Source organism: Vicugna pacos, chromosome 18, assembly GCF_048564905.1.
Source record: "Vicugna pacos chromosome 18, VicPac4, whole genome shotgun sequence".
Classification (NCBI taxonomy): domain Eukaryota; kingdom Metazoa; phylum Chordata; class Mammalia; order Artiodactyla; family Camelidae; genus Vicugna; species Vicugna pacos.
Genome location: NC_133004.1, coordinates 29,227,640 through 29,254,096, shown reverse-complemented (window position 1 = coordinate 29,254,096; position 26,457 = coordinate 29,227,640). Strand labels below are relative to the sequence as shown.

Here is a 26,457-nt window from a genome sequence, read left to right as displayed (position 1 = left end):
GGGCTCTGCCCCCTGGAGGCCGAGTGGCGCCGCAGCCGTGCAGGGGGGCGTGGGCTTGCAGGCTAGAAGGCCTGCGCCTTTAAGGGGCGGGGTTGCGCCTGCTGTGGCGGAAACGGATTGGCTGAGAGGAATCCCCGGAAGTGATGCACGGAGAGGTCCACGTGTGAGCTTCCACCCCACATGGCGGTACTTCTGAAGAGGCTGCTGCAGCCCGGTAGGCCCCCGGCGGCCTTGGGCCGCCCCGTTGGACGGCGCGAGGCCAGCCTGGGCACTGATCCCGGGGTTGCTGTGCGAGTACGGTTCGCCCCCAGTCCCACAGGTAACTTTGGCGGACGTGACGCTGCAGGCCGGGGCCCACCGTCTCTTGCCCGCCCCCCAAATGTTCCCCGACGAATTCCTTCCGGTGGAGTCAGACTGGGCGGGCAGTTAGACATCGTTTTAGAGAGGAAGAAACAGGTTTACGAGCGGAAATCTTTCGCATTTCCAGAAATTTCGTGTTTATTGTGCTGTAACCTTTCCTTGGGTCCCTCTTTTGTTGTGTATAGTCAATAAGCGTGTATTGAATACCCACTGTTCTAGGCTATGGGATGCAGTGGTCATGGGGAAAGTAGGGCCCCTTCTCTCAAGAAGCCTACACTGTAGTGGCCGCGACAAACACGAATAAAAATAACTACTTTTAAACAGTCACATGTGCCGTGCAGGAAATGAAGCAGGATAGGGGACGGGGAGTTACTTAGGATAGTCAAGAATGCCTTGCTGAGGTGACGTAAGAGCTGAGAACCAAATGACATGAAGAATCTAGGTATGTGAGGCCTATGGGAAGAACCTTCTGGGCAGAGGAAGTTGCAGGTACATAGGCCCTGTATACCCATATTCTTTTCTCACCAGGGCTACCTCGTGCCCTCTTCACACCAAACATCCCTCTCATTCTGAACCCCAGGGTCACAAAGCTACATTTGTGGCAAGATCCCAGGTGCATAGAGTGACAAGGATCTTTCTTGGTAGGCATTATAGAGTAGAGCATGTTTCTCAAACCACCCTTGGTGAAAGGACTGGTTTCTGATTTCCAACGGATTATGGATTAATACTCTTATAAAATGGATATAAAGATATTACTAGGAAAAGGAAACTCTTAGAAGCATACAAAATATGAGACTTTCTTTTTATTAGATTCAACAGACATAAAATTATTTTGTCAAAATTGCTATAAGTTTCTAAACATTTACTTGCAATTTCTATACTACTTGGTTGTGAACTGCCAAAGGTTTGCAGACAAGTACCCGGTTTGGGATTGTCTGAGCCTGGGATTGTCTGAGTCCAAATTTCTAGCTTAGCCACTTCCTATCTGTGTGACTTGGGCAAAGTATTTAACCTCTCTGAGCTTCTGAGTTTCACTCTCTGTCAAACAGGGCTAGTAATGATACCTATCTTGTGGTTTGAGCTAATGCAACTGAGGCACTTGGCAAGATCTGTTACTAATAGAAAGAACTTAAACCCCTCCATTATGATTTTAATCCATGTTTCCTTGCTGATTTGCAGGAAAAGACCATATGGGCAAGGCTGTTGACTACAGATAGAAAAATTATTGTGTAACATAGATTACTATAATAGTTAAAATTAATTAAATAGTGTCCTCTGGTCAGCATTTATGCTTCACAGCAACCTTGTAAGGAAGGTTTCTATTTGTTTTCGATCTTTCTAAAAAATTAGAAAACTGAAGCTCACAAAAGTCAAATAGAGTGCACAAGGGGTAGCATCTGGTAAATGGTGGATGCAGAATTTGAATTCAGGTCTATCTGATATAAGAGGTCTGGCTTTCAGGTACTGCACCCCTGTCTTCTATCTTGGGGACCTCTGATTTTGTGGTGACTAGCTGGCTGAAGGTCACACACATAAATGGTGCTGAGCTGGAGTCTATCTGACCCCAGAGGAGCATTTCATATCCTGTGCTGCCTCCTGGACCTGGAGATGCAGGTGAGCTCATTGTGGAGAGAGGGCCAAGAAGGCAATGTGAGGAAGAAGTAAAATCGTGAGAGTTTAAACTTGGGTAAGGAGAAATACAGTGGAATTGAATGTTACTTTTGGTTAGTATCTAAAGCCAGCAATTAAAGTGTCAGATTGTAAGGAGGGTATAGCTCAGTGGTAGAGTGCATGCTTAGCATGCATAAGGTTCTGGGTTCAATCCCCAGCACCTCCATTAAGTAAAAAATAAAGAAACCTAGTTACCCACACCAAAAAAAAAAAAATGCTAGAGTGTCAGGTAGACAAAATTCAAAATATATGAGGTGGATAGTCACGTGTAGTGAGCAGAAGGCATATGCAAAATGTAACTTTATAGTATTTAATTTTTATTAATTTATTTATTTTTTGCCCAAGCACTTCACTGAATTTGTGTAAGTTAAATGCACGTGTGACATGGCTTCAGTGAATAACCTTCTTCCCCTTTGGGTCAGACTTAGCCTTAGCAAACCTCAAAGTAGAATGATAGGTGCAATTGGGGAGAGTCGGAGCCTCTTTATGAAATGGCCTGCTCCGAAACTTGGGTTTTCTTCTACTTCCAGGATGAGGGTAAATGAGGCAGCCTCCTCAGTCCTCTCCTGTGGCAGTCTGACTGTCTGGATGCCGGCTGGAGAGATGGGACAGGGATAACCATCTCTTGGGCTTTGATACTCCCTGGACCCTTCTGTCACGAGCAGAACTTACTTGTCCCTTGGCTGAGGCCCATCAGCTCATCTTCCCCGTCTCGTCTGAGCTGTTCTCTTCTTCTGCCAGGCTTCCTGCACCTGGGCGGCCTTCGCACTGCCTTGTACAACTACATCTTTGCCAAGAAGCACCAAGGGAGTTTCATCCTGAGGCTGGAGGATACAGATCAGACTCGCCTTGTGCCCGGGGCAGCAGAGAATATCGAGGACATGCTGGAGTGGGCAGGTGAGGCTGGCAGGGAGAGGACCCTTCTCCAGGGAAGGAGCAGGGAGACAGAAAAAGAGTTCTTCTCATGGGGCCCAGGGTGGAGAATGCGTGGTTCTTGAAGAAAGGGGTACATTTGTACTGCCCGGGGTGGCAGGTGTCACCCAAAAAGATGCTCAAGCTCCCTGAGAAAAAAAGAGCCCCAAGGCTGTTTTGAGATTCCTGTTCTTCTCTCCGAATCTCACATCCTGCTGGGAGCAGGCAGGAAACAGGGGCCAAAGGGAAGATGGAGCTGGAGGCTCTGGGGCTGTTGGGAGCAGGAGGAAGCCCTTGTTCCTGGGTGGGAATCCTGGCCCACCCGTCACGTCAAATCTTCTGATTTCTAGGAGGAGCCAGAACTCCGGGGTTTTTTTGGTTTGGTTTTGTTTTTGATGACTACTTCCCATTGGTAAATGTAAGCTCAGATTTTTTTTTTTTAACCACATTACACGGTCCAAGCAAAACTTGTGCCACTTCTGAAGTCAGTCTTCTTGTAGGAAGTTTAATCCTGAGGTCAGCCAAGCTCAGGGAGGACAAGGAGGAGTGTGTGTGTTCCCTAGGTCAACAGTTGCCTACCTGTCATAACAAGTATGACTAGTTAAGCAACCCAAGAGAAAATGCCAAAAATACCAAGGCTGTCTTAAGATGTGTGCTCTAATCTCAGGTAAATTATTAACTAAACTCAGGGTTCCTAAAGGACAGAAACCAATTTCATTTCTGTCCTTTATTGTAGAAGGTTATAGCAGAAACTCAGTTGTGATTAGTTGAATAAAAGAATTCATTCATCAAGGTCACTTACTATGACCCAGGTAGTGTTTGAGCCTGGAACCAAGACCCTGTGCTCAGTAAGTAGGGAAGACTGATAACGAACAGATCAGTTTATTCTTACTTTGATATTAAGTGATGATTACTGCTGTGGAGAAAAGGGTAGCAGGCTGGGGAACCAGCAAGGAGGGGTGCTCTTACAGACAGGGTGGACCTCGCCAAGCAGATAATGGTAGAGCAGAGACGAAGTGGTTACCTAAGGGGAGAATGCTGAAAGCAGAGAGAATAGTAGGTGCACCGGCCCTGTGGAAGCTAAACCCTTTGCATATCTGTGGAGCAGGAAGGAAGCCAGTGTGGCCCAAGCACAGTGAGTAGAGCAGAGGACCTGGAGACGTGAGGACAGGGAGGTTGGCAGAAGCCAAATCCTGTCATGCCACGTGGCTGGGCACCTGCTACATGTCAGGCAGCGTGCCCAGCGTGCCACCTGATGCGTCCTGCCCCTGTGGGGCCCTCAGCTCAGCATGATGGTGTGAGCCTTTTGGCGAGGTAGAGGGCAGGTGTCCACACCTCAGGGAGGCTGACTTCTGGAGCCTCTTGCTTCAAGAGTCATTCTTTTTTTTTTTTTATAGTTGACATATAATTCATAAAATATGAAATTCACCATTTCAAATTGGTCTTTAGTAGATTCACTGTGTTTTGTACCCATCACCACTCTCTAATTCTAGAACATTTCCATCACCCTGAAACGAAACCCTGTAGCAATTAGTAGTCACTCCCTTTTCCTCCTTCCCTCCTACCCCTGGCAGTCACTAACCTACTTTCTGTCTCTGTGTTTTGCCTGTTTGGAACATTTCATTTTATGACTGGCTTTTACTTAGCATAAGATTCATGTATGTTGTAGCAGGACTCAGTACTTCATTTCTTTTTATGGCCAAACAACATTCATTAGTGGAAAAACCACATTTTGCTTAGCCATTCATCAGTGGGTGGGCATTTGGGTTGTGTCTACTTTGGGGCTATTATGAGTAAAACTGCTGTGAACTTTTATGTACTATTTTTTATGTGAACCTGTTTGCAGTTCTCCTAGTGGAGTCGCTCTTAAACCTTGGAACGTTCCAAATGCTGAACATGTTAAGGTTAGGCCAAGAAGGGACCCCCCCCCCAAAAAAAAGGACCCCGGGTTCACCGAAGCCAACCCCCTTCTCTGACAAACGAAGAAATACCAATACAGGTGGTACCGGTGATAATCACAGCCAGGACCTTCCAAGTGGTCAGACATGCCAGGCAATGTGCCCAGCACTTCCCGTAGGCCCTCTCGTTCCAGCCTTGTGATGACCCTCAGGAGGAAGTTACTGCTTGTTTCCTTCTTTTATAAAGGAGGAGACGGAGGCTCTGCAAGACAGTTTGCCCAAGGCCACAGAGCAGAGCGGTGCGTGTGAACCCAGGCCCTCTGCCTCCGGAGTTTGTGTTAACAGTGGGTGTATGGGGTTAACCGTGTCCTCATCTTCCTAATTCATTTGACAGCTATGTGAGGGCAGAAGCACCATCATCCAGCTATTCTGTGTCCCCTTTGCCTCTCCTGGAAGCGTGTATGAGTTACATCTATCCTTTAAGATCTGAGGAACCCGGACCTTAGGTTGGGGGTTTGGCTTCTAACATCACACTGATCTCACAGCATACATTGCAGCTGTCAGACACGTAGACCATTGGGCTAAGCCTTTTGTGAGCACTGATGCATTTAAGTCCCAGCCACTTTGCACAGGAGACTCTTAGCTCCACTTTACAGAGAAGTAAACTGAGGCTTAGAGAGGCTAAGGAATGCAAGAGGCAGTGCAGGCAGTGGTTAAGAGTGTGGACCCAGGGCCGGCTAGCCTGCGTGTGAATGCAGTTGTTCGCCTTATCCTTGACATCTTTACTTAATAGGGGTGAGCGGCACCTACCGGGTAGGATGGTTTTAAGTCTTAATGGAGATCACAAAACATAAAAGCTGCCTGGCTCTCAGCCTTAACACCATCTTCTGAGAAAACTCCGCGCCGTGAGAGTGAAGTGGAGGGAGAAGTAAATGTGCAGACTGCAGTGCAGAAGAAGAAAGATGAGGCAGAGGTCCAGGAAAACTTGTACACCCACAGAAGCCACTAGAGCAGAAGCGAAGAAAGCCAGAGGCCAAGGATGCTGATACAGATTGCTGGACTGCGTGCCTACTGTGTAGAACTTGTCTCAATGGATCTAGAACGTCTATTGCCATTCTGATCACCTTGACCACCTTTAAGAGACCTATCTTGCTCATATCAAAGCGATCCCTTTTGGTCCTTCGCCCCAGACCTGTGATGTTCTGAACTAGTTCCATTTTCAGTTGTGGCTGAATATAACACATGTACAGTAAATCATTTCTGCTATCTTAGCTGAAGAAAAAAAAAGAAAGCAGCCTGGCAGGTGCATGGCACTCGAGGGCTCACATATTTTTAGGATCCCTTGTCACAGCTAGTCAGGGGCAGAGCCAGGAGTCCAGCCAGGCCCTGATGGGCTGTCCCTGAACTACGCTTATTTCTCCCTAGTCTGCTTTTCCAGATGGGGGCTAGTTTCTCCCTCCCTGGGGCTAGAAGACAGGAGAGGATGTGCTGGTGAGCCTATGTACCTCCATCTGGCTCCTTACCAACCAGCCATGTGACATTGAATGTTAACCTCTCTGCACTTTAGCTTTTCCTCTGGAAAAGGGAAATCATAAGAGTAACAGCCTTATGGATAGTCGTGAGGGTTACAAGCTTGGCCATATGTGTACAGTGCACAGAACAGTGCCTGAAACCTGCACCGTGTACATCGTAGTCATCATTTGGTGATTATTCTCTATGCCCGTTCTAGGCATCCCCCCTGACGAGAGCCCCCGCCGGGGAGGGCTTGCTGGGCCCTACCTGCAGTCTCAGCGACTTGCACTGTACGCCCAGGCCACCGAAGCTCTGCTGAGGAGCGGTGCTGCTTACCCCTGTTTCTGCTCACCCCAGCGGCTGGAGCTCCTGAAGAAGGAGGCCCTGAGGAACCACCAGACACCCCGGTGAGAGCCCCAGCCCATCATGGGTACCTCCCCAGGGTTGGGTGTGTTTGTCAGCTGTCGCTGTGTAACAAATGACCCCAAAACATCCTAACTTAGGGTTCCTGTGGGTCAGGAGTCTGGAACAGCTTAGCTGGGTCCTTTGGCTCAGGGTTTCTCTCAAAGCTGCAGTCAGGGTCTTGGCCAGGCTTGTGGTTACCCTGAAGCTGGGCCCTGGAAGGATTGGCCTCCATCTCTATCTGAGGCCATTGCCTGGAGACCTCTGTTTCTTGCTGCTTGGGCCCCTCCCCAGGGCAGCTCACAGCTTGGCAGCTGGCTTTCCTCAGGGTGAGCAGAGAGAAGGCAGGAGAGAGCAAGGGAGGTGGGAGCTGCTGTCTCTGCCTGACCAAATCGAGGAAGTGACATATCATTGCCTGTTTTGTGCTCTGTTCATTAGAAGGAAGCCGCTAGGTCCAGCCCACACTCAAGGGCAGGGAGAACATGAGGCAGAAACACCAGCACGTGGCGACTGCTGGGGCCATGTCAGCTCTGCCTGCCACATCGGGCCTCTGGCAGTACCATATAAAATAACTTATATTGTCTGTTATTTTGAATAAGTAAAATTTTCTCATGTCTAGAAAGACGCATATGTAAAGATCTCTCCCAACCCTGAGTCTGGCTACGCAGTTACCTCTCCGGGGACAAGTGGTGTTAGAATTCTCTTGCGTGTCCTCCGGAGACACGCAGTGCCTACACTAAAGAACGCATATGATTTCTTGTCTTCCCCACTCAGATGGTTGCACACAAAATACGCATCATGCAGCTTACAGATCCCATGTACTCTCTTGAGGATCAGTCTGTATCAGTCCATAAATTTCCTTAGCTTGCATAGTATTCCATCACATGGCTATATCATGACTTACGTGATCAGTTCCTTACTGATGAACACCTATGTCATTTCTAATCTTTTGTTATAAAAAGAGAAGAACAACAACAACAAAAAAGAGAACGATGATGAACAGCATTGACGTATATCATTTTGCACATGCGCCGTGTGTTTGTTGGATTACCTCCCTAGGTTTGGAATGGCCGGGTCAATTTGCCACTCTGATAGATCCTGCCTGGTGGCCCTTTACTAGCTTGGACTCCCATCAGCATCATAACATTCAAGTTGTAGTTTCAGTGAGCTGTTTGGACAAGAGCTCGGGTACCTGTACAAGGTCACAACATTCACTACAGGATTGCCTTTTTTTTTAATTGTAAGGAGTCTACTTTTCCATTGACAGAAGATTATTTTTAAAAATTACAGTCATGCCCTATCCTAAAATCCATGCAGCCGTCTATGATTGAACACTTGGCTCAGTGTCAAGGACTGTGCTTACAAGCATTGCATTTTGTATCAGTTAGGACTCTCTGGGGAGTAACAAATACTCTGTTTAAAAGGGACAAACCAGAGTGTCTCATACTTTAGCATGCAGAAGAATCCCCTGGGCATCTAGTTAACATGCAGCTTCTGATTTTGCAGGTCTGGGCTGGGGCCTGCGATGCTGCCTTTCTGACAAGCTCCCAGGTGAGGCCGATGCTGGCGGCCACAGACCATACTTTGAGTAGCCAGAGCGTAAACCACACAAACATTTAGCCTCTCATTCTGTGAAAGTCTTGGAGGGGGGTGACTCCGGGATGAAAGTAGCAGCTTTGAGAAGTTGGGATTCTGTTTTGGCCACTTTCTGGCTCCCTCGTCTCCGCCTCCCACCGTCAGTTACAAGTGGCTGCCGCAGCTTGCAGCTCACTCTCACTTGGACAGAGAATCTTTCCTAGAACCTTAATCCTCCCCTACCCGCCAGGCATACTTTTCTTTGAATCTCAGTGACTAGAAGGATCCTACATGGACTGGTCAGTGGGGCGGGGGAATGGGATTGCGTGGTGGCTACACCAGTCACGGTTCGCCCATGAGTCACCCCCTTGGCCTGGGACTTTGACATTTCCTCGTTAGCAAGAAAGAAGGGAGACCAGCTTGTGTTTGCTGTGCTACGTTGTCTCACTCAGTTCTCCCACACAATAACCTTATTGTCCCCATTCAAGACTGATGAGACAGCTGAGAGAGGTGAATGATTTGCCCAAGGTCATGCAGTTATCAGTGACCAAGGCAGAACTCATGCCAGTCACCGGGGCCCTTAGTGACCCATAGTTACTGTGCTGTCTGCTTCCCCACAGGTATGACAATCGGTGCCGGAACCTGAGCTCAGTGCAGGTGGCCCAGAAGCTGGCCACCGACCCCAAGCCTGCTGTCCGCTTCCGCCTGGAGGGAGAGACGCCAGCCTTCCAGGACTTGGTGTATGGCTGGAATCGGCATGAAGTGGCCAGCGTGGAGGGGGACCCAGTCATCCTGAAGAGCGATGGCTTCCCCACGTACCACCTGGCCTGCGTGGTGGACGACCACCACATGGGCATCAGCCACGTGCTGCGGGGCTCCGAGTGGCTGGTCTCCACCTCCAAGCACCTGCTCCTCTACCAGGCCCTCGGCTGGCGGCCCCCACACTTTGCCCACCTGCCCCTGCTTCTCAACAGGGATGGCAGCAAGCTGTCCAAGAGGCAAGGGGACATTTTCCTGGAGCATTTTGCTGCCGCCGGCTTCCTGCCAGATGCCTTGCTCGACATCATCACCAACTGCGGCTCAGGGTTTGCAGGTACCTACTCCCCTGAGAGGTCCTGGTGGGGCCATAGCGTGAGGGGTCGGGGCCTTGGTTCAGGCCACTTGGCCTTCAGTCATGGCCATGCCACCTCCCAGCTGTGTGATCTCATACAAGTTCACCTTTTATTCAAGTGTTTATTTAGCCAGACACTGTTCAGCTCTGGGGCTACAACAGTGACCAAGATAGATACAATCCTTGCCCTCAAGGAGCTTTTGGTCTCTGAGCCTCAGTTTCCCTGTCTGTAAAATGGGGTTAAGTGTCTACATTATAGAGTTAAATTAGGATTCACTGAGCTCCTGAGTACGAGGCACCACTGCAATATCCGCAACACAATAAGCACAAAAATTCCAGATGCTGTGACTTTTGTAATTATATTATTGCTGCTAGTGCAAATGTGTACTCGGACAGCATTACTAGGATTACTATGACCCTAGTTTATTCCAAGCTGAACCCTTATCCATAGCCCAAGACTTAGGGCCCAAATCTTGAAGAAGGACCAAATAGGATGACCCTTTGGGAGGTGATTGCTGAAAATGTAGCCATAATGTAATCTGTTACTACTTATTCTGCTCTTTTCTCGTTTAAGCTTTAAAATATCTTTGAGAGGTGTTTATCTTCCCCACTGTTTGAAGAAGATTATGAGGCTCAGAGAGACTGAGTAACTTGTCAAAGTCACAACTAGTGAGGGACGTGGCAGAGGCTCACTTTGGGCCTGAGCCTGACCAGGATGGCCTCTGAGCGCATAGGATGGAGTCACTGCTCGGGAGAAGCAGCCCCGGGCACAGCAGTTCTCACTCGGGCTGCTCTTTGAAATCACCCAGGAAACTTGTAAAATACACTCCCACTGAGACCCGTCCACACCCAGTCGAGTCCGGATCCCTGGGGCACAGCCAGGCAGTGAGCTGACTGTTCTTGGGGCTCCTGTGTCATTGAGGGCACTGAAGGTCAGGTTAGCCAGGTTGTTTTCCAGCTTTTTTTTTCCTTAGTGACAGAACCCTTTCTGCAAAAGGAAGCTCATTCAGGCCCTGGATATATAAAGTAGCCAGAAGTCGAATCCCTTTGGTCAGCCTCCCTTGTGGTTGAACATGGAAGCAGGGTGGGGCTGAGCAGCTGGTCCTGCCTCACCTGCAGAGAACCAGATGGGCAGGACCTTGCCGGAGCTGATCACACAGTTCGACCTGACCCGCATCACCTGCCACTCAGCCCTGCTGGACCTGGAGAAGCTCCCGGAATTCAACAGGTGAGCGGGGACTCCGGAGAGCCCCCTCATAGAAAAGGGTTTTCCTGCTGGTGCTGGGTCCCCACAGCGGAGGATCTAATGGTAAGTCACCTGACCCTTTTGAGCCTCTCTAAAATGGGGCTAGTAACGGTCCCCACCTTGTGCGGTTGTAAGAGTTCAGTTCAGCTAAATGCTGCATCAAAGTGTTTCTCAAGGAGAAAGTGCTCAGTAAATGGCGGCTAGTGTTTCTGCCGTCCATTATTCCTGATCAGCCCCTCCCCCGCCCGGCTGCCACAGTGAGTGCGCTGTCCCCTGGCTTCTGGTTTACATTTCAAGTAGTTCCTCCCCCTGAAACCTCCAGCCACAGCTGCAGTCTGGATCGCTGATGTCATGTCTCAGTCTGAGGGCATCAGCGGTAAAGCCGGCGGACGGCTTTGTACTTAGAGGGCGGGGACTCCTCAAGGCCTTCTCGCGAGCTCTGGTTTGGGGACAGGCTTTCCTTGGTACTTTACCCGTATAAGCCCGGGGAATTCACATCAGCTGAGGCGTATTAAGGATATTACTTGACTTACTTCCCTCATCAGACCTAAGGTCAGTTGTATGAATTTGCCCTGTCGTGCATATGAGATCAAGGCATCAAGAAGTTAAGTAACCAGCCCAAGACCAAGTTCACGCAGTAGACAGTGAGCATGTCTTGCATGGGGCGCTCAGGAGCAAATACAGCATGCATGCTGAACGCAGCTCGTGCTGTACCTTTCTCATCAGGGAGAGAGCAGTATCCCCTAGGGGAATGGGGTCGGCACAGGGGAGATGCTTTGTGACCCCTTCCAGTCACCCCAAAGCACGAGGGGGAGCCTGAGGAAGATGGAGGTGGGCTTTTGCTTCGTGTGAACCGGGGAGGGGATGTGGCCTTGAGATGGCTGCCCACGGGTTTAATGCGGCCGGAGCTCTTTGGTTGTTTCTGTGATCAAGCCACTGCTGTGGTGACTTCAGTAACAGTAGTAAAGACAGAACAGTAGCTGTCACGGCAGCACTGGCGGCGGGGTGGCGGTAGCAACAGTAGCTGACAGCTTTGTCGCACTTGCTGTGTTCCAGGCCCTGGACCTTCCATGGGTTACCTCAAGCCTGGCCACTAGGGTCCCTTGATTTCTTTCTTCCCACTTTCTCTTCTAGTACTCAGGAGGTTCAGTACAAATTTCATGTGGTTTTTCTTCATTTCTTTGTAGAAAATGATGTTTTGGGGCCAATACGTGCTCCAGATAACTTCCCCAGAGGGCCTCATCCTTGTACCCTCTGTCTTGCCCACGCCTCTGCTCAGTCTCCCTGCCCGGCTCCAGCCTCGTGCTCACAGCCTTACAGATAATCCCTCGTTTGCTCTGCCCGGCGCCCTGGGAGCGAGGCCCCGTGTCCCCACAGTTACAGCGCCCTGAACGCCGAATGGCTGTGTAACTTGCTGCAGACAGACATCTGGCAGGGCTGGCTTCACTCCCAGGCCTGTCCTATCTCAGAGCCCATGAGATCATCACCCATCCCTTGCTGCCTGTTTTTCTTTCCTACACCAGGAATGGGGGCCAAGCACCTACAGAATGCTCGGCCCTGCGCTGCTCTCGCCCCTGGGACCCCCCAGTCCTGCTGGAGACAGGGTGAGGGTGGCCTAGGGACTGAGGACTGACAGTGCCTGGGCAGAGGGTCAGAGTCTTAGAGCTCTGCTGCTTCTGAAGGAGAGAACAAAACAGAGGAATGCTGAAAAGGAGAAAATTTGACCTGACAAGAAAACTTGAACTTTTTAACCGTGAGCCCTGAATTCGAACAGCTCTGCCTTCTGTACCGCCTTGTGGCCCTAAATCTTAGAAATCCATATTCTTACCCTCTGCCCTTTTGTGCCAGAGCCCCATGCTTCAAACTCTGTGAGGAGGCAGGCACTCTCAGGTCTGCTTTGTAAACTCTGGTGCAGGTAGAGGCCAGGCAAGGAGCATAGGGAAGGGCGGTGGGCCAAGTGAGAGACCCGGGGAGCAGAGGGACCGGCAGACTGGAGTGACTGTCAGTCGACAGCATCCCTTCTGCTCCAGCCAGGATGGAGGGAGGGCAGCTCACATAAGGTGTCATCTTCAAACCCTCTTGATCCCCTGGGGAGGAGGGTTGACTGGGCTGGAGATGCCGGCAGCAGGATGGTCTCTTGGCTCCTCTGCAGGCTGCACCTCCGCCGGCTGGTGAGCGAGGAGACCCAGAGACGCCAGCTGGTGGGGAAGCTGCAGGCCCTCGTGGAGGAGGTGTTTGGGAGCCAGCTGCAAGACAGGCACGTCCTGGACCCAGCCTACGTGGAGCGGATCATCCTGCTGAGACAGGTGTGGGATGGAGAGCTCGGGGAGACGGATGGAGTGGCTGGCGCTCCACTCCTCCCGCTTCCCCAGTAGTCAGTGACCACCTCTTTCCCCAGCATCACATCTGCCGCCTGCAGGATTTGGTCTCCCCAGTGCACTCCTACCTGTGGACTCGTCCTGCCGTGAGTCGGGCACAGCTGGGCGCCATCTCCGAGAAGGTGGATGTCATTGCTGAGCGAGTGCTGGGGTGAGTTTCCCCAGGCCGAGCTCGAGGTTCTACTCCCTCCCTCCCAGGGCCCCCTTTACTTCAGGGCTTGGCTGTGAGGCCCTCAGTACAACCCTGGAGCTGGTGAGAGGTTCTTGATGGGATAATCGCTCGCTCTATCTTGGTAGAAGGGCTCACCTCGAGCAGCTGGGCTCTCCCCGGAAGAGGCAGTGTCTTCTGGCTCTGGGACTGGACCCATCTGGGTTTCACTCCAGCCTCGCCACTCACTGGCCCAGTTAGTTCACCTGCCCAAGTGACTTCAATTCATCCAAGTTCCTGCACCTTCTTTGAGCTTCCGTTTCTTCCTCTGCAGGGTGGAGGTGATACTAGTTGTTACTGTGAGAGTAACAGAACTCTTTAGATTACAAGGGCAGAAAATGCAGCCAAAGCTGGCATAAGCAAGGGGGGAATGACTGGTCTGTGTCATTGCAGAGGCTAGAAGGGCTGACTTGAAGCCCAGATCAATGCAGGGACCAAAAATATGTCACCAAAACCGACTTTCTCCCTCAGTCCCTTTGACTTTCTGCCCCATGTGGCTACGGCTTCTGCAGAGGATCTGTGTAAGGTAGATGGAGGGTGGGACTCTCTGCCAGACAGACAAGTGCACTTCTCCCTTACCTGCCTTCGGAGTGGGCAGTTCAGGGCTGAACAGCTTTTCTCCACATCTCCAGGGTCCTGTGGTCCCTAGGTTTTGCTCTTGTCCCCGTGGTCCATGGTGGCTCACGATTCAGCCAGAGGAGGAAGGAGGAAAAGGGCAGGGGGACAGGAAGCTCCCTTCCCTCAAGGACTTGACTTAAAAGTACACACTCGTTTCCGCCCAGATCCCACTGGCTCGAGCGCCTGTCCTGTGGCCACGCCAAGTGACAAGGGAGGCTGGGAAGTGTCGATTTTACCTTAGCCACCATCTGCCCAGCTAAAAATTATTAATACTCGTGAGAGGGAGAAAGGATCCGGGGATCATAAGCTGCCTCTCTCTCGGTCTCTGCTGTGGTGGGAAGACAGCCTTGGGGCAGCTCCACGTGCAAAACCTCAGCCTCAGACTAAGGCTGTGTCTTGAGATTCACACTGATGGGGCCTGATGGGCCTGGTTTTTCTGCTCCCAAACTAGTCACCAGGCCTGGAGAATGTGACATGCTTAATAGCTTAGGTTAGGTCGGATGCGGGGCCCTGAGTGGACCCCCGGCCAAAGTTTGTGGGCTGAGGATGCAAGCTGAGTAATTCCGCAGGGAGATTTGAGGCATTGGTAACAGAAAAAAGGTGGGATGGATGCTGAGCGGCAAACCCCACAAATGTCCATTTTACTTACCTCCTGGCTTTGTTGTGAAGATTAAATTAGGTAATAATAGCAAACACTTATGCATATGTTGGCTTACACACATGCCTGCAACGTGCTATGTTGTGTTTTATATGTTAGACACATACACACATATGTGTGCTATGTGTGCGTGTATGCACTTAAATTCTTGGCAGCCTAATAAAGTAACTGCTGTTATAATCCCCTTTTTACAGATGAGAAAATCGAGGCACAGAGAGGCTCAGAAACTTGTCTAGAATAATACAGCTAGTAAGTTGGAGGAGCAGAGATTGAAACCCGAGCTGGCTGGGGCGAGAGACCACATATCTAACCGTATTCTCTGTTGCTTCTCCGTGGGGTAAAGCTTGGACAGTGAGTGCCTCAAATGAGTATATTATTATAATACGTATGACATATTTTGTATGTTGTTATAATATACATTTTGAAGAGGTGAGAGTATAAGTAATGTGGCAAAAAATAACCACCAATGTAAGAGGGTTTATAGCCAAAAACAAGTCTTCCCTCCTCCTCAGCCCCCAGCACAAAGGCAGCCCCTCTTAGCACCTTGTGACGTGTCCATGTTCATGGAAATGTGTATGTAACTCCATTCTTCTAAGTTTTTTAAAATGTAAAATTTAATTATTACTAAAACATTGAAACCTCTTAAACCTGAGCTTATGACTTAGGAATTTTTTAAAAAGGTACATATTGGGAGTCCTGTTTTTAATCCCTTTTCCCCGTCTGCCCCATTCCAGAACCCTCTCTGGATGTTACTACTATTCTTAATTATATCCAAATAACCATTCTTATTTTCCACCTTTTTTTGCACGAAAGGTACAATACAATAACACTAATATCTCTTTTGTTTTTTTTTTTTCATTTTTTTTATTGTAGTTGAATTAAAATATTATATTAATTTCAGGTATACAACATAGTGATTCAATTTTTATAGATTATACTCCATTTAAAGTTTACAAAATAATGTCTATATTCCCTAAGTGTCTTTTTGGGGGTTTTTTTGTTTGTTTTTTTTTGCTTGTTTCTCTGTTTATTCACTTAACAATATGTCTTTAGATCCGTCCTGAGCTTAGAGAGCATCCTCAGTCCCTTCTCGGCTGCACCTGCCACTTTACCATGATTTATTTAACTCATCTCCTCTTGATGGGCAGTTGGATTGCTTCCAAATTTTGCTGTTACACATGATGCCACAGCAAATAACCTTGAATAGACATCAGTGAACACCTTTGCAAGTTTATTTCCAGAATAAATTCCTAAGAGCTATTATTAATAATAACACTCCCGTAATTTAGGACATTCCACAGTAGGGCCTGTTAGTCCGAGTTCACTGGACTAATGTCTTAACTCCCCATCCCTGCCACGGGATTAGATTTTAAAGACACTCTGGGGCTCCAACTCAAGGCAGGAAAGCTGACACCCAAATGTTTAGAGGCTGCCAGATCTCTCGAAGTCCCTTCTGTGCCCAGGCCAAGCTCTGGGCTAGCTCTGACGTGTCTGGCTGCCACGGTTGGCCGCCTGGCGCCTGTCACTCTTTCATCAGTTCCTCAGCAGCCCGCTTCCCCACGGTGACATTGAGGAGCATGTCTGGTTTTTTTCCCCACATTACGTTTTGTATTTTCAATATTTCCTCTCCTCCATTTCATAAATAATAATTACCCCGTTGGTCCAGTTTTAAGATGCAGTAAAAATGATTGTTTCTCAAATTGATCCTGAATTGCTCAGGTACTGGAGGGACGAAGGAAATCTGCAGTAAAAGGTCATTTGTCCCAGTACCCTGGGCCGTGGCGACGTGCGGAATGTGGTGTCTGGGCCCTGTCATAAGCAGGCGGTGTCAGGGTTGGCGTCATGAATCGTCTGCACTGGTCAGCATCTCCAGCCTCAATCTCTTTTGGGTGTGGATAGACTGCCCCCACCTTGTTCCCGTCTCTTGCTCTAACTCAGAATCAGGGCTGGGACCAAGTTTTCGCAAGTCCTGCTAGAGCAGCTTGAGGAATTTCTGAGGAATTTCTCTTGAACTCAGATGTGCTTTTGGGAGAGGATCTCGGCTGGACTCCCAGGAAAGTGGGGAGTGCTTGCTGGCCCTTTGGAGTTTAGATCCTTAAGGTGTTCTAGTTTGTGGGCAGAGAAGTGTTATGTCTGATTTCTTTCTTTTTGCTCCTCTCTGCTACATCCACCAGAAGTCTAGAAACTGTGTTTCAAGCCAATTCCCAGAGCACTTCGTTCTTCCATCCTGTGTCTAACCTATTCCTAAGTGTCCTTCTGTGTCTCTGAGCTCTTGGATGTAATGCTAGCAAATACTTAACTTTTTATTAGAATATAAGATCTAATAATTTTTTACTTTTTGTTTTTGATGGGGGGAGGGAGGTAATTAGGTTTGTTTGTTTGTTTGTTTGTTTTGGAGGAGGAGGTACTGGGGATTGAACCCAGGACCTTGTGCATGGCAGGCATGCACTCTACCACTTGAGCTATACCCTCCCCCCAGATCTAATACTTTTGAGCACTTGGCATCTGTTCAGGCAACGTACTTGGTGCTTTACAAGTTTTAACTTAGCCCCACCATAGCCCTGTGAGGTGCAGACACTATTATTATCCCCACTTAACAAGAAAGAAAACTGAGGCATAAAGATTACATGACGGAGAGGTGGCAATTAGTAAATCCTCTTATTATGGCATCCTTTTAGTTTCTCTATATTATGCCCACTCGCCTGGATTCTCTGTGTTTGTAGTCCCTTGGTTGGTGTCTCTTCCCCAGCTAGGATGGGGCTGGGGGTGGTAGATACTCCCTCCCTCCGCCCCTCTCCCACGCGGGCTTCACCATTGGCTGTGCTGTTGATTTATCTTATAGCTGATGGATAACTTTATGAAGTTCTTTCTTCCACCCACTTGCCATTGGCCCTTGGAGGCCCCTTACAGACCTGCCCTCTTCTAGGCTTCTGGAAGGATCTGGCACAAGCTTAACTCAGGACGTGCTGAACAGAGAACTGAAGAAGCTGTCAGAAAGTCTGGAAGGCACCAAGCATAGTCACATGATGAAGCTCCTCCGAGTGGCCCTCAGCGGACAGCTGGTGAGGCGGGCAGCTGGGCTGGACTATGCTGTGGAGTCTCATTCATCCAGTCAGCTAACATTCACTGGCAGCACTAAGCTCCTTTTTAGGGCTACACAGATGAATGAAACATGCCCACTCCCTCATGCAGTCATTCAGCAGACGATACTTACTGGGTACCTGCCATGGGCAGGACCGTGGTAGGTTCAGTGGATACAGTAGTGATAAAACACATGCGCTCCCCGCCTTCAAGGAGCTGGCGGTTAATTGGGGGTAACAGACATACCAACCCAGGAAGGGCGGGCTTCTGGGACCCATCCTCAGCCTCAGAAAGCCAATAAAATGCAAACGCTGCTCCTGGGAATGCGGGCAGCAGTGCTGGGGCTGGCCTGGGATGTGCCTTCTGCAGACTGAGGCTGGGTGTTATTTCCTCAGGCAGTTTAAATAAGTTGAGTGTTTTCTGTTTTTGTTCTTAGCAAGGACCACCTGTAGCTGAGATGATGGTGTCCTTGGGACCAAAGGAAGTGCGGGAACGAATACAGAAGGTGCTTTCCAGCTAGAGAGAAGGTGTGCGGGGCAGTGGCGGTCAGGCAGGAACCTGCTCTCCTGGGAACTGCCGTCAGCGGGGAGGAGCCGGAGGCCTGGGGCCCCCTCGGAAGCTTGTGGAAAGAACCGGAGTGAAAACGGGCGCACAGGTGCATATATGGCGGGCTTGTCCTCATCAGGTGGCCAGGGACACCCAGCCCCCTCTCACCTGTTCCCTGACTCTAGAAAGGAAGGCTTCATGTCTGGTTCTCACACCAGAGTGCACAGCAGAGGTTAGGGGCTGCTGCACAGAGCAGTCCAGAGGACTCCTGTTTTAATCTGCTCCGGCTGCCATTACAAAATCCCACAGACCGGTGGCTTCAACAACAGAAAATTTTTTTCTCACTGCTCTGGAGGCTGGACGTCCAAGATCAAGGTGTTGGCAGGTTTCGTTTCTCCTGAGGCCTAACCTCCTTGGCTTGCAGATGGCTACCTTTTTGCTCTCACCTTACCTGGTCTTCCCTCTGTGTGTGCCCTTGGTATCTCTCTGTGTGTCCAAATACCCTCGTCTTGAGAGGAGACTTAATCCAATCAGATTGGATCAAGGCCCGATTTTAAGGGCCTTATCTGCAAATTCAGCCACATTCTGGAGTACAACCCTGGGGTGGGGGCCTTCAGGCTCCACATACAGGTTTTGAAGAGGGGGACAATTCAGCCCATATATAACAGCTTGGCAGCAACTGGACTCAGTGTCCTGCCCTCAGGCCAGTTTGAATTTGGAGCAGTGCGGGGTGATTGACAAGCAGGGCTGAATTAGCTGTCAGACTTTCTCTGGGGCTTGTAAGGGGAGAACCTCCTCATCTGCCCCAGGGGGACACTTAGGTTTTATGCTGCTCTTTTCCCCTGGATTTGGGCAGCCTGTGTCCCCCTTCCCTAAGGGCTGTCTCTCCCTCTTTTCCAGTTCTCTAGACCTGGTCCTTGGACTGGAGACCTCCACCCTGCCTGTTTTGCATCTTTTTCTTCATATCCACCTCCTCCTTCCACCCTTATTGGTAAATCCCTGTCTGTGGGTTTCTGAAATGAGATGTTCTTCTTGGGATGACTAGGAGTAGCTAAAGTTGAAAGGAGGATGGTGGCCAGCCTCAAAGACCCCCTATAGGACTTCTAGGCTTCCCTGTGTGGCCCCCAGTCATCTCTGCCTCCTGGCATTCACGCTGAGTAGGGGTGACTTGTCTGTGATCCGTCACAGCTTCCATCTTGTTCTCTTGAATCCCTTACTCTGCGGGAAGCCAGCTTCCACATCGTGAAGACACTGAGGCACACAGGGAACGGAGGCCTCCTGACAGCAGCTCTGTGAGCATGCACTGTCTGGGGAGTTGGTCCTCCAGCCCCGGTCAGGCATGCAGGTGACCTCAGCCCTGGCTGATATCTGACTGCAGCCTTCTTGAAACATCCTGAGCCAGAACTAAAGCAAAGTTGCTCCCAAGTTTCAGATACACACAGATTATGAGATAATAAATGTTTATTGTTTAAAGCCTCTTGGTTCTGGGATCATTGTTACCCAACAGTAGTTAGCTAATACCATCTCCTTGTCCAGGAGAGGAGGGAAGGGGGATTAAAGAATTTGTTGAGCTTCATGGAGACCTAATCTTTGCTTGAAAAGTACATGAGATAAAGTCCTTTAATCGCGAGCAATAGAAACCACCTCTGCCTAACTTAAGTTTAGTGGAGAGTTTAAGTTAATGGGAGTTTAACTGAGTGAGAATATTAAAAAATCTATGGGAAAAGGAATAAAATAATGCCATGTGCAGCAACTTGGATGGACCTGGAGATTGACATACTAAGTGAAATAAGCCAGAAAGAGAAAAATACCATATGATATCACTCATAAAAATGAGAATCTAAAAGGAAATGACACAAATGAACTTACTTGCAAAATAGAAACAGACTGACAGAAAACAAACTTATGGTTACCAGAGGGAAAAGGGTAGACAGGGATAAATTGGGAGTTCAGAATTTGCAGATACAAACTACCATATACAAAACAGATAAACAGTTAGGACCTACTGTGTAGCACAGGGAACAATATTCAATACCGTGTAACAACCTATAATGAAAAGAAATAGGAAAAGGAATATATGTATGTACAACTCAATCACTATGCTGTACACCAGAAATTAACACAACATTGTAAATTGTCTGTACTTCAATATATAAATAAAAAACAATGGGAAAGCGAAAGACCCAGGTCTAGAAAAGACAGGAGCCAGGAGAACTCTGGTCACACGGGCAGCAGGAGCTCATAGCCAGTCTTGTGTGCGTTCTTCACTGAGGACAAGTGAACTCTATTTTTTGGTGTTGACTTCTCTGTTTGTATTTTTCCCTTCCGTTTTGGATGACTCAGCTAAAGATTCAGATTCTAAGAAGAGTGTCTGCTTGGGCTAACTGAGATCACGTTACCATTTCTCAGCAAGGAATAGGTGGTCTCCCAGAGATGATCCAACAGAGAAGTTCCCAAGATGTAGGGTGCTTTTTCCAGAAGAAGGGGGAAATGGCAGAAACAATAGGTTTGACCACAGAAGCGGGCACAGAACAGTAATACTTGTGAGTTAGTCTGCATTTACATGAGCCTTGACCACTTCTGGGTTTCGAATTAATGCTGGTAAACATGTTAGTCCATCATCTCTTTTAAAACTCACAACCCCATCAGAGAGGTATTATTATTATTATTTCCATGTTATAGATAGAAAAACTGAGGCTTAGAGAAGTTAATTAACTCTTCTGAGGTTTTCGTATGAGGCAAAGCGAGGATTAAGTTCAGCCTTGTGACAATCCAGAGTCCAACATCAACTCTTAATGGATGAATGATACCAGAGAAGCTGGCTCCTGGTTAGGGAACGTGACTGTTTCACAACGTGAGGGGTCAAAATGCTGAGTTGATAAAGCTGCTGCCACTTCCTCAGTTGGAGTGAGTTGTCTGCAAAGCAGCGTGTATCCTGTGGACCAGCCATTTTGCTCAAGAGCAGAAGGAATGTATGAAAGGTCTTCACAGATTTTAAATAACCTCAAGTCAATCCCCCACTATTTTTTTGGAGTATAGTGTAGTGGCAAAGGCAATGAAGGCCAACTGTCTAGACACAGAAATCAGGTCAGCTACTTACTGTGTGACTTCTATACCTCAGTTTCCTCATCAGTGAGATGGACACAATAGTACTTGTCTCAGTGAATTATAAGAATCAAAACAGATGACATATGTAAAATTTTAAAAACTCCCTGGTAGGGAGGGTATAGCTCAGTGTCAGAGCATGTGCTTAGCATGCACAAGGTCCAGGGTTCAGTCCCCAGTAGCTCCAAAAATAAATAAATAAACCTAATCCCCTGACACACATACACACAAAAACTGTCACCATCCTTGTCACCAGTATTTTCCTTCTTAGAATTGATGATCTTGGTTGTGAGGCACAGAAACACACTCAAACTTAAACCATGAAAAGTAATTTATTGGAAGAATTAGGAGTCACAGATCCGAAGTCAAAACTTTCAACTGGGCCTTACAAGAGGCTGGAAACCCATTAGGACCCAACACACTCACCTTTGTCTCTGAGACTGCACAGTTTCTAACCTTCATCTCTATCTGGGTGTCTGCCCTCTCATCTTGCTTCTGCAGGCTGGCTTTCTCTTGTCTCTGCACTTGTCCAACGACTGCCCCAGCCCTAGGACTGAATCATCTCCCCTCTCCTACACTGCCAATCATATAACTTGTATTCCACATCCAAATTCCCAAGAGAGAATCCGATTGGCCTATCTTGGGTCAGCTGTCTACCCCTGGTCCAGTAAACTCTGGCCAGTGGGACAGAGTCATGTAATATGATCATGGCTGCAGGAGACCCTCTAATGATGGGGAGAGGGGTTCCTTCCCCTGAGTGTATTCTCTTTCCATAGAGTTTAGAGAGTATCCTTGCCAGGAGATCACTATTATTCTGTAGCCAAATTTGGAACCTCATTCATATTGCCTGTATCCTAGTTTATTTTTTTCTTCATAATGCTTATTACTATATGAAATTATGTAGTGTGTTTGTACATGTTTATTGTCTGTCTGATTCTAAAGAAGGTAAGATTAAGGCAGGCAGAGACTTACTCTTGGTTGTAACCATAGCTCCTGGCACACTGCCTGACATGTAGTAGGGAGTCATATAAAGATCTCATGATTGAACACATGTTTGAGAGCTTCATGAGTCAGATCAGTTTCTTCAGAAGTAGTCATCATCAGCTGGTTTAACTCTACCTGATTTCAGCAGTTTCCTAGTTTCACTTTCATTGACTTTGAGGAATCATGTCTCTTGTGAGATCTGGTCCATTGCCTATAAATTGCATTGACTCCAGTTATCTGTGAGAGCCTGACCTTTGACAGAGACTTCAAAGTGAAGGGTGGGATAGATGGCATGGTTCAATATAGAGGGATGTTTAGTAGAAACTAAAATTAGAAGTTGTCTAATTGATCAGTTAATATTTTTATCTCATGATAAAATTCCCTACCTTCCCCAGAGACCAGAATAATAAATACTTAGAAAATGAGGACCTTCTGGGTAATTACAGGGTGCAGAGAGGAAAACTTTTAATCTGTTGATGGATGTCAAAGGGCTTTACAGATGAAGTAACTTTTGAACTGGGTTCTGAGGGATGAGTAGGAGTTTCCAGGGTGATGGAGGTTGGAAGGGTATTTTAAACAGAGAGATGAAAAAAATGTTCATTGAGTTGGGCATGATTGGAGTCAAGGGTAGGAACTCAGGGCTTGGTAGAAGTGGCTGAGAAACCAGGCAGAGAGGAAATCCAAACAGCCCTTCTTTGCCAGGTTAAGGGTATCAGGGTGCTATTTGATGCAAATAACAAAAAATCCAGATTCAAACCAGCTTAAACAAGAAGATTTGGTATCCCTCATAGCAGGAAGTTCAGAGGAAGGCTGGCTCTGGGGTTGGTTAATTAAGCGCTCAGTGACATCAGTGAGGACCCAGGGTCTTTCCATCTCTGCCCTACTGGCCTGGCATCAGCAACAGCCTTGGGTTGCTTCTTTGAGCTCACAATTGGCTGCCTAAAATGTCTTTCTGCACTTCCTCCTTCGTGTCTGGTCAGAGAGAGCGTGGCTTTCTATGGCTGTCTCCCTAAAAGCAAGGAGACTTCTCCAGCACTCTCCCCAACTCAACTTCCCCATTCTGAACCCATCCCTTCTGCGGAGGTGGGTGGGGAGTCCCCACAGATCAGTGGGACCCAGAGCTGGAGGTGGGGCCAGCTTTTCCCTGAGCCACATGGCTGGCTTCCTGGACAAAGAGTTGAGTCTTCATGAAGTGGAAGGTGAGGAGCCACTGAAATGTTTTGAGTAGAGAAGTGACATGATCAGATTTGTGTTTTCTCGAAGGATCAGTCCGGCAGCGTTGCTGAAGAGAGATTTCAGCAGGGTCAGCCCACAAGCAGGGAGCCCTGGTAGGAAAAGGAGAGAAACAAGAAAGCCATGTTTTGTCACCATAGCCTGAGCCCCGTCCACCTTTCCAACTTCACTTCATCCATCTGTACCTGCTACACACGCGCCCCCTTCTCTGGTCTCCAGCAACATAGGCCATCCTTGGTGCTGCCGTTCTGTCTGGAACACTTGCCCACCTGCTCTTCCTGCCCTTTGCCTGAGCCTTCAGATCTCAGGTTCATTACCATCTCTTCAGGAGAGCCCCTGACTTCCCCCCAGAAGTTCTCTTTCCTGTCATTAATCGTCAGCATGCAGTCAGAATTGATTGTGTAAAGAACTGTGTAATTCATTCTGCAGTTATTTGCTAGTGTCCGATTGTTAAGTCCACCAGGACAGAGACTCACCTGTCTTGTTCACCACTGAACCCCCAGTGCTGAGAATGGCGCCTGTTTCACACAGTAGGTGCTCAGTTAATATTGTTGCGTGAAAGGCCCAACACACATCTAATTGAATCGAATGGCCAGGGTGAGCAGTGAAGCACACAGTCACTATGTTTAGTTACGATACTGTTTTGCAGTGTTCAGAAACTTCACATCATTTGTGGTTACTATTTTCACTAGTGAATTACAGGATATGTTTTTTTTTAAGCAAAGAAGGCAGTACAAGTGTGGCTTGGCCCTTGTTAAGCTCATTATCATGCCCTGGGGATCTCCAACTTAGCCTTCAGATCTGGGCAAAATGTTGGGGTCCCAGCCTTTCCCTCCAGGCTGGAGTGCCCTCTGTTCTACCCCTCCGCCAAACCTGATTGCAGTAGGAGAGCCCAGCTAAGGAAAGGGAGGCCTTCTCTATCTAGGGAACCCCACTTGGCTGAGTCCATTCAATCCTGTCCTCATTCATTCACTTGACAAACACCTACTGTGTGCCAGGCCCTCTTAGGCCTGGGAGTGTGGAGAGGAATTAGACAAAGCCTTATGGATGGTGGGGGCTCAGTCCCCAGATTGTTGTTCATTCAGTCATTCAGTGTGTTAAGCTTTTAAAAATAAAACAGAAATGAACGAAAGATAAGCCTTCCACCTCAAAGAGGTCACAATCTCATGGGTGATTAACAGTTAATAATAGTTAAGAGGTTGGGGGGCAAGCAAAGTGATTGCAGGGATGTGGATATCCTTGGGTGGGGGGAGCCAGTCAGGAAATGCTTCTTTGAGAAGAAACTGGGTGGTGGTTTTTCACTTTTCATTTCAGATAAACAGGGAATAATTTTTTATTATATAAACTTTTGTATTGAGTAATAGTCATTTTACAATGTTGTGTCAAATTCCAGTGTAGAGCACAATTTTTCAGTTATACATGAACATACATACATTCATTGTCACATTTTCTTTTGCTGTGAGGCACCACAAGATCCTGTATATATTTCCCTGTGCTACACAGTACAGTCTTGTTTATTCTATATTTTGAAATCCCAGTCCCTTCCCACCCCTCGGGAATAATTTTTTTTTAAGTATGTCCCATGCAATATTTGGGACATACTTATGCTAAGAAATTATTTATAATTTTCTGGGGGTGGACAAAATGGGTGAAGGTGGTCAAACAGTACCAACTTCCAATTATAAAATATATAAGTTCTGGGGATGTGATACACAGCATAATGACTCTAGTTAATAATACAGCATTGTATATCTGAAAGATGCTAAGAGAGTAGATTTTATTTTTTTATTTGTTTTTGATGGAGTTACTGGGGATTGAACTCAGAACCTCGTGCTCTACCCTCTGAGAGTAGATTTTAAAAGTTCTCATCACAAGAAAAAAAAATTGTAACTATGTTTGGTGCTGAATATTAACTAGATACATTGTGGTGATCATTTTGTAATATATACAAATATCAAATAATGTACACCTGACACAAATATATGATAATTTCTCAATTAAAAAAATTCTTTGTTGTTTGTTTGAAATCTGATTCAACTGGAATTACTACATTTTTGTTGGCTAAATCTGGCAGCCCAACCCTGAGTTTGCCAGGCAACAGAGGGAAGATGTTCCAGGCTGAGGGAACAGAACATGCAAAGGTATGCAGTGGCAAAGAAGGAATTGAGGTACAGTTAGCTTCTATCTGGTGTTTAGAGCTGAGTAAGGAGTGCCAGAGGATTCAGTTTCCACCAAGAATTATTCTGTGTCTATTAAGTGCCCGAACATATCTTTCCAGTTCCTCCCCTTTGTTTCACTATCTCAAATGCCTTTACAACTGTTAGTTGTATATAACTGATAGCAATGCAAATAATTCTTGTCTGTAAACATGGAAATTAATTCTGTGTGCTGGATGGATAGCTAGTTTTGTGCCCCTTTGTGCATCTGTTCTAACATTCCTTTATTCTCTATAAACTTGCCCTTTTTCTTACTTTTGAACAGACTGTAGCATCTGCTTGGTTCCGTTACTTAAAGAGAAAATATTTAACACGTGTTCATTCTATAATGTATGGGAGCCATGACTTTTTTTTGGTGTGGGGGGTAGATTATCCTTTGACACAGGAAGTAAATATGCTGTACACTCGCGGTGTAATGTATTATGGAGGGAAGTGGGGCCTGTCCCTCTCCCTTCCAGGAAGATCCTCTGGAATAAAGATGTTAGAATTATTCGTTATCTGAGACGCAAATTTAACAGGGCGTCCTATATTTTATGTTGCAACTCTACTTCTGCAGGACAAGAGGGCGCAGGCCTTGCGAAGTTGACTTGATGAGCTTTGACCCGGTTGAGTCTGGGAGGACACTAGGCCAGCCCGACCCACGCCAGGTGGAGAGACCTTACTTAGCAGGGCAGCGCCCCCAGCCCGGAGCCTGCGCGGAGGCGGGGCCCGGTGGGCGTGACCTCGCAGGCCCCGCCCCATCA

The 26,457-nt window shown here is 47.8% G+C and overlaps 1 protein-coding gene and 1 non-coding gene across 3 annotated transcripts; one reads left to right on the top strand and one right to left on the bottom strand.

Moving 5' to 3' along the window:
* Positions 1-29: 29 nt before the first annotated feature.
* EARS2 (glutamyl-tRNA synthetase 2, mitochondrial) lies at positions 30-26,043 on the top strand. Of its 2 annotated transcripts, XR_012061170.1 has the most exons (10): positions 30-319; positions 2,773-2,928; positions 6,571-6,760; positions 8,951-9,423; positions 10,561-10,669; positions 12,840-12,993; positions 13,086-13,216; positions 17,476-17,611; positions 18,067-18,285; positions 19,077-26,043. XR_012061170.1 is itself a non-coding variant. In XM_031687514.2 (9 exons), the coding sequence occupies exons 1-9, from the start codon at positions 181-183 to the stop codon at positions 18,148-18,150; spliced, it is 1,572 nt and encodes a 523-aa protein (XP_031543374.2). In that variant the 5' UTR covers positions 30-180; the 3' UTR covers positions 18,151-26,043. The 2 variants fall into 2 exon arrangements, 1 of the variants encoding a protein (XP_031543374.2); XM_031687514.2 differs by having other exon boundaries at positions 18,067-26,043.
* On the bottom strand, positions 16,949-17,022 carry TRNAG-GCC (transfer RNA glycine (anticodon GCC)). The gene has a single exon. It is a non-coding gene; the product is annotated as a tRNA-Gly (tRNA).
* Positions 26,044-26,457: the final 414 nt, after the last annotated feature.

Excerpts from the sequence above, each read along its gene's own strand:
- EARS2 (XM_031687514.2), top strand. The coding sequence starts at position 181 with ATGGCGGTACTTCTGAAGAGGCTGCTGCAGCCCGGTAGGCCCCCGGCG. Across the intron at positions 320-2,772 it reads GTTCGCCCCCAGTCCCACAG|GCTTCCTGCACCTGGGCGGC; the intron begins GTAACTTTGGCG and ends TTCTTCTGCCAG. Across the intron at positions 9,424-10,560 it reads CTGCGGCTCAGGGTTTGCAG|AGAACCAGATGGGCAGGACC; the intron begins GTACCTACTCCC and ends CCTCACCTGCAG.